Genomic DNA, 13,266 nt, shown 5'->3' with positions numbered 1-13,266 from the left:
GCAAAACTACTTAAAGATAACTTAAAATATAAATTTAAAAACTTTAGAACAATTTCTTTTTCTCTATGTCACTAAATATAAGTAAAATGAGGCTTCTTAGATGCTTCCTCTAAAACTATACATATTTGAGAAGAAAAGAGATGATTTAGTGCCCATCATCATCATCATCATCATTATCATCTCACCATTTTAGTCTTCTACCTGCTAGAAAGAGAGGAGTAAATGCTAATATTTCAAATCTAGCATTCTCACCTTAATACAATTGGCTGCATAGAAACCAGGTTCTTGCCTGGTTGTAACTACTCAGGAGGCTGAGAGCTAAAGATCATGGACCAAAGCAAATCCAGACAGGAAAGTCTATAAGACTTTTTTTTTTCTTTTTTTTGGTCCTGGGGTTTGAACTCAGGGTCTGGGCACTGTCCCTGAGTTTCTTTTTGCTTAAGGCTAGCTTTCTACCACTTGAGCCACAGTGCCACTTCTGGATTTTTCTGTTTTTGTGGTAATGAGGAATCAAATCCATGGCTTCATGCATGCTAGGCAAGTACTTAACCACTAAGCCATATTCCCAGCCCCCTGTAAGACTCTTATATCCAATTAATCACCAAAAAAGTCAGAAATGGAGCTGTGACTCAGTGGCAAAGTACTAATCTTGAGCAAAAAAACTCAGGGACAGCACCTGTGCTCTTAGTTCAAGCCTAAAACCAGCCTTTCCCCACTTAAAAGAAGAAAAGAAAAGAAAAAGAAAAACATCAGGACTATAATCTTGCTATTAAGGCTTACAGCCTTCAACTAAGCTTGATTTTGGAGACAATAAAAGGAAGAATGCTTTCTTACTCTGCACTTACTCAATTTTCTAATATAAGAGTACAGTAAGGGATTACTAGATCTGAGAATTTTCTGTTTCATTAGCAATAATTAAGCATATCTGAACAAAACGAACATGATAAAATTCCTATTTAGAGTTAATTTGTTTAAAAATCTGTAACTGCGTTACTCAGAAATACTAGGTAGCCAGACACTGTGGCTCATGCCTGTAATCCTAGCTACTCAGGAGGCTGAGATCTGAGGATCACAGCTTGCAGCCAGCCGGGGCTGGAAAGTCCTTGAGTATCTTATCTCCAATTAACCAACAGAAAATCAGAACTGGTGCTGTGGCTCAAAGTGGTAGAGTGCTAGCCTTAAGTGAAAAAGCTCAGGATAGTACCCAGGCTCTGAGTTCAAGCTGATGACTAACAACAACAACAAAAAAGTCTCATGGACTTTTCTGCCTTGCCTGGCTTTGAACCCCAATCCTCAGATATCAGCCTCCTAAGTAGCTAGGGTTACAAATGTGAGCCAAAGGTATCTGGCTTGTCATTTCTTTTCTAAAAGCACTAACAAATGTATTAATCATAACTAACAATATGAAACAATGGTGACTTGAAAGAAAATGAACTGATAGTAGTTCAAAAGTCGAAAATAAATGATCCTGCTTAGCTCAGGAATTACTACTTCTTTATTTATTTATTATGCCAGTACTGAGGCTAACTCAGAGCTTCAAGCTCTTGCTTGGCTTCTCCTCTACTATTAGCATCGTACCACTTGAGCTGCACCTCCAATTCTGAAATTTTGCTAGTTAATTAGAGATATGAGTCTCTTGGGAATTTGTCTGAACTAGCCTTACAACTGTGATTCTCAGATCTCATCTGCCTGAGTAGCTGGAATTATAAAGCTCAGCCTCTAGTGCCTGGTTACTGTTTTGTTTATAATGGAGGAAAAAAAGTGTGACACCCTAAAAATCAAAACTTGAAACAATGGCGAAATAAATGGTAACACATTGGTCTGTTTTGTTCACAAGCCGCTTTTAACCTGTTTTTGTGCCTTGGAGATGGCAAACTATGATTCCAGATGCTCCCAAAGTTGCAGACAGGTTTGGGTTTCCTCAATCAGTTGCTCAGGCTTTACTGCTCAAGGCTTTATTCCTCGCTGCCAGACTTTTTGATTCAGAAAACCCACGTGGCCTGACTGCTTTGCTCTGTTTGTAAATTAGAACTCTGGTTTGACAGTTTCCTGAGTTTGGTTCAGGGTCTCTGAACTCTTAGTATAATTTTGGTAAGTGTGAGTTCTTTTCAGAGGTTCGCTTGGAGCTGTTCTACTATTACAAATAATTTGTCAGCCATCTAATACTGGGTAATACTGTGTTAGGAGCAGTCTGCAGCTGACTCAGATCCATTAAAGATATCCACAAGGTAGTAGATGCTATGCCACTTTCGATGGTTAATTTGTAATCACATAGGAGTAAATTCTGCATTTTTTTTACTTACTCAATTTTTGTTGTTGTTGTTGATGTGGTTCACTTATTTATAATTTATCAAGGGCTATTTGTTCCAATATCTAGGGAGTTTTTGTTGTTGTTTTGTTTTGTTTTGAAGAGCCTCTATCTTTTGTTTTTCTCATGCTGGTATCATAACTTGAACTGAAGGCCTTGTGCTGCCCCCCACCCCATCCCCACCCCCTCGCTTATAGCTGGTGCTCTACCACTTGAACCAATCTTCCAGTTAAGCAAAAATTGCTAATTAATTAATTAGTTGGAGCTAGAATCTGCAGATTTTTCTGCCTGGGCTGACTTTGAACTGTGATCCTTAGGTTTCAGTCTCCTAAGAACTAAGATTACAGGCATAAGCCATCTGCTCCTCACAAGAGCCTCTATTTTTCTTTTTTTGTCTTTTCTTTTTTATTTATCAGTCCTAGGGCTTGAACTCAGGAGCTGGGCACTGTTCCTGAGCTCTTTTTGTAGCACTCTACCACTTTGAGCCACAGCACCATTCCTGATTTTCTGGTGGTTATGCTATATGGCAAGAAAATGGAGAAGCCACATTTTGATAGTTGGAATCAGGAATCTTTATTAAAAGACTGGTGACTGTATGGTGGACTTCTGTTTCAAAGACCAGCAGTCCTGAACAGAGCTTACACCAAGCTTTATGTATGTATGTGTGTATGTATGTATGTATGTATGTATGGATGGATGGATGGATGGATGGATAGATGGATGGATTGATTGCCAGTCCTGGGGCTTGAACTCAGGGCTTGGGCACTGTTCCTGAGCTTCTCTTGTTCAAGGCTAGCACTCTACCATGTGAACCACAGTGCTGCTTCTGGCTTTTTCTGTTTATGTAGTACTGAGGAATCAAACCCCGGGTTTCATGCTTGCTAGGCAAGCACTCTACCACTAATCCACATTCCCAGCCATGCACCAAGCTTTTAAAGACAACAATCACATGCTTGGGGTGGAGATCAAGGCTTAACAAAAGCAGACTTTATATGGACATACTCAGTTACAAGCTCAGGTACCAGCAGAACCTTTCTATCTAGGGAAGATACACCTCAACTTTATACTTAGAGGCTACTCAGAGGTAGGTGGTTCAAGCCATTTAAGGAGGTAACCAACAAAGAATCAGAGCATTCTCTATGCAAGTTTTCCTAAGGCTATGAGAGTCTTACCCAGACTTTCCTGCTCAGGCTTACTTTGAACTATGATCCTCAGATCTCAGCCTCTTGTGTGGCTAGGATTATAGGCATGAACTACCAGCACCCGGCTAAAAGCTCCTATCTTTTGGCATTAAAAAAAATGTAGAAGGCCTCTGGGTGCTTACCACAGGCTGTGTTCTTACACTGACTGTATAGAAAGAAGAGGCAGAGTAAACCTACCCCATATACACCTCAGCTCAGGCCTGTGCCTAGTCTGTATTGTGAATGGGGAGACAAGGGGGGAAAAATGTAGATAGTTCATCATCATTTTAAGGCAAATTATATATATATATATATATATATATATATATATATATACATATATATGTGTGTGTGTGTGTGTGTGTGTGTGTGTGTGTGTGTGTGTGTGTATGTGTGTGTGTGTGTTGCCTCAGCTCTATGATTCTGTGGTCATTCTACCAAACTTTCCTCTAAAGCATTTGACTTGAGATGTTCTGTCAAATAAGATTCAAACGACTATGACACATATATCCTTTACATAAATTGTGGAAGCTGTACATTATTTCTCTCTTTAACTGCTCAGCCTCTTCTTGGGAAAGGGAAGGAAAATGGAAGACTAGCTAAAATATTTTTTGTAAGCAATTGATTTATCTTACTATCTTTATTTTTTTACAAAAAAAAAGAATGAAAGGGCTGGGAGGGTGGCTCAGTGGTAGAGCACTTGCCTTGCATGCATGAGGCCCTGGGTTCAATTCCTCAGCACCACATAAGCAGAAAAAAAAAGCCGGAAATGGCACTGTGGCTCAAGTGGTAGAGTGCTATCCTTGAGCTGAAGAGCTGAGGGACAGCGCCCAGGCCCAGAGTTCAGGCCCCACAACCGGACCGAAAAAAAAAAAAACAAAAGGATGGACATAGTACAGAAGTTTCTGGTACCACTTGCCTTCCAAGTAATAAGCAATATAATTAATTTTAATTTTAAATGATACTTGTTTTCTACTTATGTTCCACATAGATATGTAGCTATCATGTTTTCATTTGAGAATACACCAGCAAGTCCTGCATATATTTTTGGATCCCTTTGGGATAAAGATTATTCAATGTGGATCAAGGGTAATGTCCTTTTATATATTTTTCTCAAATAATTCAGTAAAGAATATTAGAGAGCTGGGAATGTGGCTTAGTGGTAGAGTGCTTGCCTAGCATGCATGAAGCTCTGGGCTCAATTCCTCAGTATTGCATAAAAGGATACCTACCTGAAAGAGTTATGAAACTTTAGTGAGATAATGCATGTGTTTAAATTCTGGAACTTAGGACTAAAAATATGCCCAAACTAAACTTTCCTCTAATCCCGATTTTTCTTATGTATTCTTTATTTCTGTTAATGACCTCTTTTAGATGATTTGTCATGAGCAGCTGTTACTTTTACTCTTTGGACTAGGTACATTTATATTTTTGACACAAGTTCTAGCTATAAAGCCTACACTGGTCTCAAATTCAACATTCTCCTTCCTCAGTCTCTAGAGTACTAGAGCTACAGCTGTGCGTCACCAGTCCCAGCTCAAAAATTCAATGAGAAGAAAATTTCAGAACAGCAATGACAGTAGTCAGTACTACTCAGGGGATTCATTCATAGATACATGGAAAATGAAAAATTAGATGATCATTACTAACAGTAATTTCTTTCTCAAAGGAGACAAAAGTTCAACACTCCTTCTGAAGCAATTGCCCTGTTCCAATAGCCTCACCACTTATTGTAGGCAAATAGTTTTGTCTTTTTTTTCTCTTAAATCCAGGAATTGGGAACATATAATAGCAATGATAACAATGTTATTTTTATTGTAGCTATCATTTTTGAGCACTTGCTACCCTTTGCCCAATAAAACCTATGATGTACTTGCTAAATCTGCATAGTAACTTTCTAAAGTACTTTGAATTCCCAGCGATCAAAATATGCTTACAGGGTGTGAGAAGTTGGCTCAGTAGTAGAGCGCTTGCCTGGCATGCATGAGGCCCTGGGTTCGATTCCTCAGCACCACATAAGCAGAAAAAGCCGGAAGTGGGACTGAGGCTCAAGTGGTAGAGTGCTAGCCTTGAGCTGAAGAGCTGAGGGACAGCGCCCAGGCCCAGAGTTCAGGCCCCACGACCAGAAAAAAAAAATGCTTACAGATGAGAACAAATATGCAAAGAATAATGTGACCTATTGAACAAACTGAATAGTTTCTAAGTAGATTTATAGAGAAAGTGATTCCAAAATTCCACCCCCCCTTTTTTTTTGCTTTTTTATTTTTTGCTAGTCCTAAGATTTGAACTCAGGGACCCTCAGAATTGTCTATCTTAGCGTTTTCTTTTGCTCATGGCTAGCACTCTACTATTTGAGCCACAGCTCCATTTCCAGCTTGTTGGTGGTTAATTGGAAATGAGGGTCTCTTGGGCTTTTCCTGCCCAGGCTAGCTTTAAAGTGCAATCCTCAGATCTCAGCCTTCTAAATAGCTAGGATCACAGGTGTAAGCCACCTGCGTCTGGCTTCTTGTGAATCTATCTGTGGTATAATTGGGGCAATTCTGCTGAAGATCAAGTTCAGGCTTGCTTTGGCAGCATATTCTCTGAGGTAGGAACAAATAGAGATTAGAATGGTCCCTGTGCATGATGACATAAATTAATGAAGCATTCTGACCTTGTTTTGAAGGTGAAAAGAAAAAAAAAGAAGAATCAAATTTAAACCTTTTATTTTATATCGGAAAGCAATACTTCATGTAGTGCTGTCTAATGTTCAAGCAACACTTGTCAGGGGAAAAATAATGAGACAGGCAGGGAAGGAAATAAGAATAGAGCGTCGGGACATAAAATTAAGGCTCAAGTCCAACACCAGAGAGGTCTGAGACAGATATATTTTTTTTTAAGTTTCAGTATGTAAAGCGAGAACCTGTCTCAAAATCAAAATGAAACAAATAACAACAAAATACAAAAAGCTTTAGATGAAGGAAAGGGAGAAAGGTATTATCTTCAGAAAGTCTTTTCATATCAATTTCAAACATCAGTGGCTTTTTGCTTTGTTTTTCTTTCTCTAAAACATTAGCTAACCCTTGGAAAAGAAGATGCAATCATTAAGTGCAAACTCAGCTGCTGAGCTTTTCCCTCTTTTTCTAGTACCTTTCTTAACCTGTGCTGGTGTCTAAACCAGTTGTGCTAGTCTTGAATGAGTCATCTTTGATGGAAGCATTGCCTAATAGGAACATTCTTGCCTTGAAGTCCTTTAGGAAAAAGCTCAGTCACATACACAGTAGCAGCTGCGGGTCTGCCATACAGCCAACCAAACAAATTTCTCATGTGTCTTGGATCTATATATTTTTGGATAGATTCTTCGGAAAGCTGAAGGAAGTCTGGAATAATTAAGTCTAAATGTACTCAGGTGAGAGGTCTCCTCTAGGTTCTTTTAACTGCTGCTTAATCAAAAGAGAAAAATATAAAACAGTGATGTACTGGACACTGGTGGCTCATACCTGTAATCCTAGTTACTCAAGAAACTGAGATCTGTGGATCATGGTTCAAAGCCTGCCTGGCAAGAAAGTCCATGAGGCTCTTATCTCCAATTAACTACCAGAAGACTGGAAGTGGTGCTGTGGCTCTAAGTGGTAGAGCATTAGCCATGAGCAAAAGAGCTCAGAGCCAGCTCCCAAGCCCTGAGTTCCAGCCCCATGACCAAAACAAGCAAACAAAAAACAGTGATGTATGACTTTTACCATGCACTATGGATTTGAATGATGGAAAATTAGAACTAGAAAGAACCTGAAGAACCTGAAATCTACTGAGACATACTTGAAATTTTTATAGTATTTTATACATGTGAATGAACCATCATATACATGCTCATTGGTCTCCATAATTCTCTGTGCTTGGTAATATCTTCATTTTTTTTTTTTTTTTTTTTTTTGTCGGTCGTGGGGCTTGAACTCTGGGCCTGGGCGCTGTCCCTCAGCTCTTCATCTCAAGGCGAGCGCTCTACCACTTGAGCTACAGCGCCACTTCCGGTTTTCTGGTGGTTTATTGGAGATAGGAGTCTCACGGTCTCTCCTGCCCGGGCTGGCTTTGAACCGTGATCCTCAGATCTCAGCCTACTGAGTAGCTAGGATTACAGGCGTGAGCCACCAGCGCCCGGCTATCTTCATTTTATATGTGAAGAAATTGTAAGTGCAGGACTTGCCTAGAGCCAAGGAGAGTTCAAGTACACTACATTATTGAACAAATGAGAAAATGAAAGCATACAGAGAATAATATATAGAGCTAATTGAATGCTGGAAGAATACTGACTTTCTAATGCTTGACCTTCTTTCTCTCTTTTAATCTCTATAATTTCTTCTTTTCATTAAATTTGTATGTGGTTTCCTTGCATGCCAAGGACACTCTATATAATATCTTACAGTTTATCTAAAATTGAAAGTGCTGTAAAGGACATAGGTACACATACAGAAGGAATGAAAGAGAGTCACCTAATTTTGTCAGGGAAGGTTTAGTCCAAGAAGAATTCCTAGATGAGATATAAATCACCTGAAAACTATACATGCTTCTTGTGCAATAAGAGAACATTTCACAAAGGTAATACATGAATAATTCATGTAATTATTTCCCTTTTAGATGTCTCCATAGTGCTGCATGTTTGTACTGTCAAAACTCTTGCTCCTAAAAATGTGAATTAGTCATCCATTGTGCTCCATTTCCCTTTCACTATCCTACTGCAAATGTTGGGTATGTGAGTTGAGTTACCAAAATCATTCCCAGATATCTTTCACAAATAACTTGATGGAGAAGTAACTTGAGGGTAGTTGATCATGGATCCAGGTCAGGTACTGTTGAGTTTTTGTTGTTGTTGTTTTTTCTTAATATATATTTTTTGTTGTAAAGATACTGTACAGAGGGTTTACAGTTACATGAACAAGGTTATGAGTACATTTCCTCTTAAGCACTGTTACACGCTCCTTTATTTTTCCCCTACCATCCCTTTCCTCCCCCGCTCCTCAACTCCTTCCTCCCCTCTCCAACCTCCCCCATGCAAAGTTGTAAAGTTCATTTTCAACACTGTCTTGAACATCTCATTGTTACAATGGTCATCCTATATCCTTATTTCAGTATTTTATTTCCCTTCCCCTCCCCAAATCAGAAAAATGTATGGCCAACAGACACATGAAGAAATGATCAACTTCTTAAGCCATAAAAGAAATTCAAATCAAAACAACATTGAAATTCCACCTCACCCCAGTTAAAATGGCTATAATCAAGAACTCTAATAACAACAGATGCTGGAGGGGATGTGGCTAAAAGGGAACTCTATTGCACTGTTAGAGGGAGTGTAAACTTGTTTCACTTTGGGAAACCACTTTGCAAAGCAGTTTGGAGGTTCCTCAAAGCATTCCACATAGACCCAGCAATCCCACTTTTAGCATTTACCCAAAGGATCACAAACAAGGCCATGCTAAAGCTATCAGCACAACTATGTTTATTGCAGCATTATTCACCATAGCTAATATATGGGACCAACTCAAATTCCCCTCAGGAGATGAATGGATCAAGAAAATGTGGTATATATATACACAAAGGAATTCTACGCCTCCATCAGATAGAATGACATTGCCCCATTTGTTAGGAAATTGAAAGACTTGGAAAAAAATTATATTAAGTAAGCCAGACTCAAAGGAACATAGGTTCCATGGTTTCCCTTATTTGCAATAACTAGTATATGTCTAGGACAAGCAGGAGAGGTCAAAAGCTATGTACATATGACCATATAACCTAATGCTAAGCAAAACGAACCCCAAGATAGGAACATAAGAGGTTTTATCTTTGTTGCTGGTTTTTTTTTTTAAATGTACATGTATTGTACTGTGTGTGTGTGTGTTTTTTTGTTTGTTTCTTTGTATGTTCTTCCCCATGGCACCACCCCTGTTGTCACTATATTTGATTCCGGTGTCCTGCATCTTGTTTTTTTTCTTTTGCCAGTCCTGGGGCTTAACCTCAGAGCCTGGGTGCTATCCCTGAGCTTCTTTGTGCTCAAGACTATCACTCTACCACTTGAGCCACAGCACTACTTCCAGGTTTTTCTGTGTGGTTTATGGACTTTTCTGCCCAGGCTAGCTTTGAACCACAATCCTCTGACCTCAGCTTCCTGAGTAGCTAAGATTATAAGCATGAGACACTGGTGCTGGCTTTGTTGAGATTTTTAAATTGACCTCCCAGAAGGCTGGGTATATGGCTCAAGTAGAGAACTCTCTGGTAGAGTGAGAGTTCCTGAGTTCAAACCCTAGTACTGCAAATAAGTAGGTAGGTAGGTAGGTAGGTAGGTAGGTAGGAGGTAGGTAGGTAGGTAGGTAGATGATAGTTATGTAGGTAGATAGATAGACAGACAGACAGACAGACAGACAGATAGATAGATTTAGCTTAGATAGATTTATTCTTAGGGATGTAGGTCAGTAATACAGTGTTTGCCTGATACTTGCCCATCAAAAGAGAGAAACAGAGACAAAGAGGCAGAGAGGGAAGGAAGGGTGAGTTAAGAAATTGACCTACAAAAAAACTTGAGCTACAAATGAGACACCCTAGAAAAGGCATGAAAAGGAGAAACTAACCTCAGGTGAGAAGTTATTCATGATGTTTAAATCATAGGAATTACTGGACTTGCCAAAGGAGAGCTAGGTACTTTTTAGCTGACTGAAAAACAATATTGTTTACAACAATGAAAGGCAGATCAATCCAAGCATACTCCAAAAGAATATAAGGAAAAAGGCAGAACTATTTAGATTACATTTTATCAGAGAAGAGTTCAAATATACATTATAATGCTCTATTTTAGACTGTGTGGAACAATTGAACATTTCTCATTGCATATTTTACTATTATTATGCTAATTCGTTCATTTCCTCTGGGTTTGTGTTTTTTGTTTTGTTTTGTTTTTTGCTCACAGAAACAAGGAACCATTCATGTTATTTGAGATGAAAGGGAAAATGATCGTAACAAGAGGAGGTATCTGCCCAAGTCTAAGGTAGAATAAAGGAAGAACTACCTTTGAAAATTAGACTGGGTTGATAACTAAGATAATCTTTCCTGTTTCTGCTATTTTCTTTGGAACAATCTTCACTGTTTATAGTCAAAGAGTGACTCAAACATTCAGCCACACAGAGAATGATTCTTGTTTTTATTCATTTCAACATTGCAGAAGTAGTGACTTTGGAACCATTCCTATTTCTATTCCTTTCAGCAGCTATAGACAGGTAATGAAACTGGAATTTTAGGCCCAAGGTTCAAACTCCTGAGATACCTTATGTAAGGTCAGGCCACTAGCCCTCAAGTAAAAAGACAACAGCGGAGAAGGGCAGAGAATTGAAATTTATTATGCAGCATTTATGAAATTTATTCCATTAAATTTGTTACAATGGTTATAGGAAAAGGGAAAGTAGGTACATCGGCCCATATTCAGCCATCTTCAGAATAATCAAAAGTGATAGTAGGTTGAAATAGACAAAGAACTAGAGGCAAAAGGTATGCATAAACAGTTTCAGTCACAGGAATGTTCTGCTGGTCTTAGTCCTTGTAGTGTATTGAGAGGGGTTCAGAAGAAATTTTTATCACTTCATTAAGGAGGTGATCAAGGTATTCAAGATAAGCAGGTCAGTTACACATGGTAGGTGGTTTGCTCTGGTCTGTTCCTTCCTGAATTCTAGGATGGTTGCTTGAGAGAATGGCTTAGGGCAAAGGACACAGGGGCGAAGCCATGTCAGGGATACTTAGTGTTTATCCTGCACTTACTTCCTTCTTGAGCTAAGTAGGGGAGTGTTTTTCAGCAAAAGCAGCTTTTGAGTAGCTGTTATGGTTAACCTAGAGGATCATACAAAACCTGAGATTCAGTGAAAGTTATAGAATGCTACAACCTACTCATAATGAGTTACATAAACCAGTTGTTACTTCAATATAGTTATTGGTTGTTGTTAAGATAATGGTATTAGAATGTAACCTTACGAAGGGTGATTAGATCATATAGTATAACCTTTGTGAATAGGATTAATGTCCTTTTAGAGGCCCCACAGCCAATGTGGAGACAGATCCGTGAAATCCCAGTCTTCCAGAAATTGAGTATCTTGGGTTTGAGAGCAGTATGCGCTACATAACAAGACCTTGTCTAAAACAAGTAATTATAGGCTGCTGGTAACTTGTGATCTCTTCCACCATGAACCCAAAGCTACAAGGTTCCATCTATAAGAAAGTAGGACTTCATTAAATACCAGATCTGGAATTGTAGTAGGAAGACCACTACTCAGGCAGGCAAGCCCACCTAGTTGTCCAGAGTGACAGAGCCCACTGCAACGAAGTTGTTAACAAGGAAGCAACTTTATTGAGAAGGTTCCTACACTGACCAGTCAGGGCCACAGCAACCCCGAGCGGCCCCCATTCTTTGTTTTTTAAAGGCGAAATCCATGAGGTCAATCCTGGTCACACGTAGGTGACCAATGAGATCATAACACACACAAAGGATTGTACAGTCATACCAGACCACACACAGGTGGCCAATGAGGTTACAGTTTGTCTATGGCTGTTTAAACCAGCCTATCACCTTGGTTTAAAATGGCAAGCAAATTTAGTGGGTAAGGCAAGGTCTACCTTTTGGTGGGCAAAAGGTGGAGTTTGCCATAAGCCTGTGCAAAAGGCAGGGTTTACCTTAAGTAAGTGGTGTCACCAGTTTGAGCCAGATTACAACCTATCTGTTTTATGGGTCAGTCTTTAACTCAACAATCAAGGGTGGGTTAGGTTGTTAAGGGGAGGGGGACCAGATGCATTTATTTCATTCCAGGAACGAGGCCCATCAAATCTAAAATCCCTAAAACAAAGGCAAAGCTCAAAATGGAATACCAGCTTGGGCCCCATCTCAGGGTCCATTTCAGAATCAGCTTGGGCATGGAGTCCCTAGTCTAAAGAAATGTGAGAAATAGATTTGTGTTGTTTGTAAGTGTTACAGTGGTGAGATACTGGTGTCTGACTAGAATGGCAATTTTGAGGGAAGGTTACTGCACTGGTTAGACTTTTATTGATATGACAAAATACCTGACCCAAACAAATTAAAGGAAGTAACAATTTATTTTGATTCATGATGTCATTTTTGTGGGAGGAATATTTCTTTTTTTTGGGGGGGGGTCCTGTCGTGGGGCCTGAACTCTGGGCCTGGGCGCTGTCCCTCAGCTCTTCAGCTCAAGGCTAGCACTCTACCACTTGAGCCACAGCGCCACTTCTGGCTGTTTTTCTTTTTGCTTATGTGGTACTGAGGAATTGAACCCAGAGTCTCATGCATGCAAGGCAAGCGCTCTACCACTGAGCCACCTTCCCAGTCTGATGTGGGAGGAATATTTCTAAGCAGACCTGGTCAAGAAGTGATCAAGTGATCAGGGAGATCAGGAAGGAGAGAGAGGGGTGGAGGGTGGGGGATGTCTGAGCTACATGGAATTTTTCTTTTCATTCTTTTAATTCTATCTGAGCCTTTAGTCTTATGGGATGGTGCCAAACACTTTCAGTGTGGGCTTTTAGTTAATTGCCATTGAAACCACACTGCCCTCAGTACATACCCAGAAGCGTGCATTAATAATCTGCTGGGTTCATTTCAATCCAAGTTGATAATCAAGATTAGCCAACACAGTTAAAATTCATCAGAAGTTAACCTTGAACTTAAGGAGACAGTTTCAGTCTCAAGAACCATTTATACACCAAAACAGAAGAGGAACAGATAGCAGATGTCATGTGACTATTATATAGAGTGGCCACTGA

General features: G+C 39.5%; 1 protein-coding gene and 1 non-coding gene across 2 annotated transcripts in view; one reads left to right on the top strand and one right to left on the bottom strand.

The window, feature by feature from the left end:
* LOC138820642 (transmembrane protease serine 11E-like) overlaps positions 1-13,266 on the bottom strand; it is an 87,480-nt gene that overhangs the window by 71,539 nt on the left and 2,675 nt on the right. The window contains exon 2 of the mRNA XM_070012393.1: positions 10,918-10,982. Within this exon, the coding sequence (XP_069868494.1) occupies positions 10,918-10,982 (65 nt within the window). The remainder of the gene's footprint in view (positions 1-10,917; positions 10,983-13,266) is intronic.
* Positions 3,616-3,746, top strand: LOC138821136 (small nucleolar RNA SNORA51). The gene has a single exon (XR_011370074.1). It is a non-coding gene; the product is annotated as a small nucleolar RNA SNORA51 (small nucleolar RNA).

Source organism: Dipodomys merriami, unplaced genomic scaffold (assembly GCF_024711535.1).
Source record: "Dipodomys merriami isolate MVZ:Mamm:240054 unplaced genomic scaffold, mDipMer1.0.p SCAF_9, whole genome shotgun sequence".
Taxonomy (NCBI): Eukaryota; Metazoa; Chordata; class Mammalia; order Rodentia; family Heteromyidae; genus Dipodomys; species Dipodomys merriami.
The sequence above is the reverse complement of the archived record's forward strand: the minus strand, read 5'-3'. Positions and strand labels throughout refer to the sequence as shown.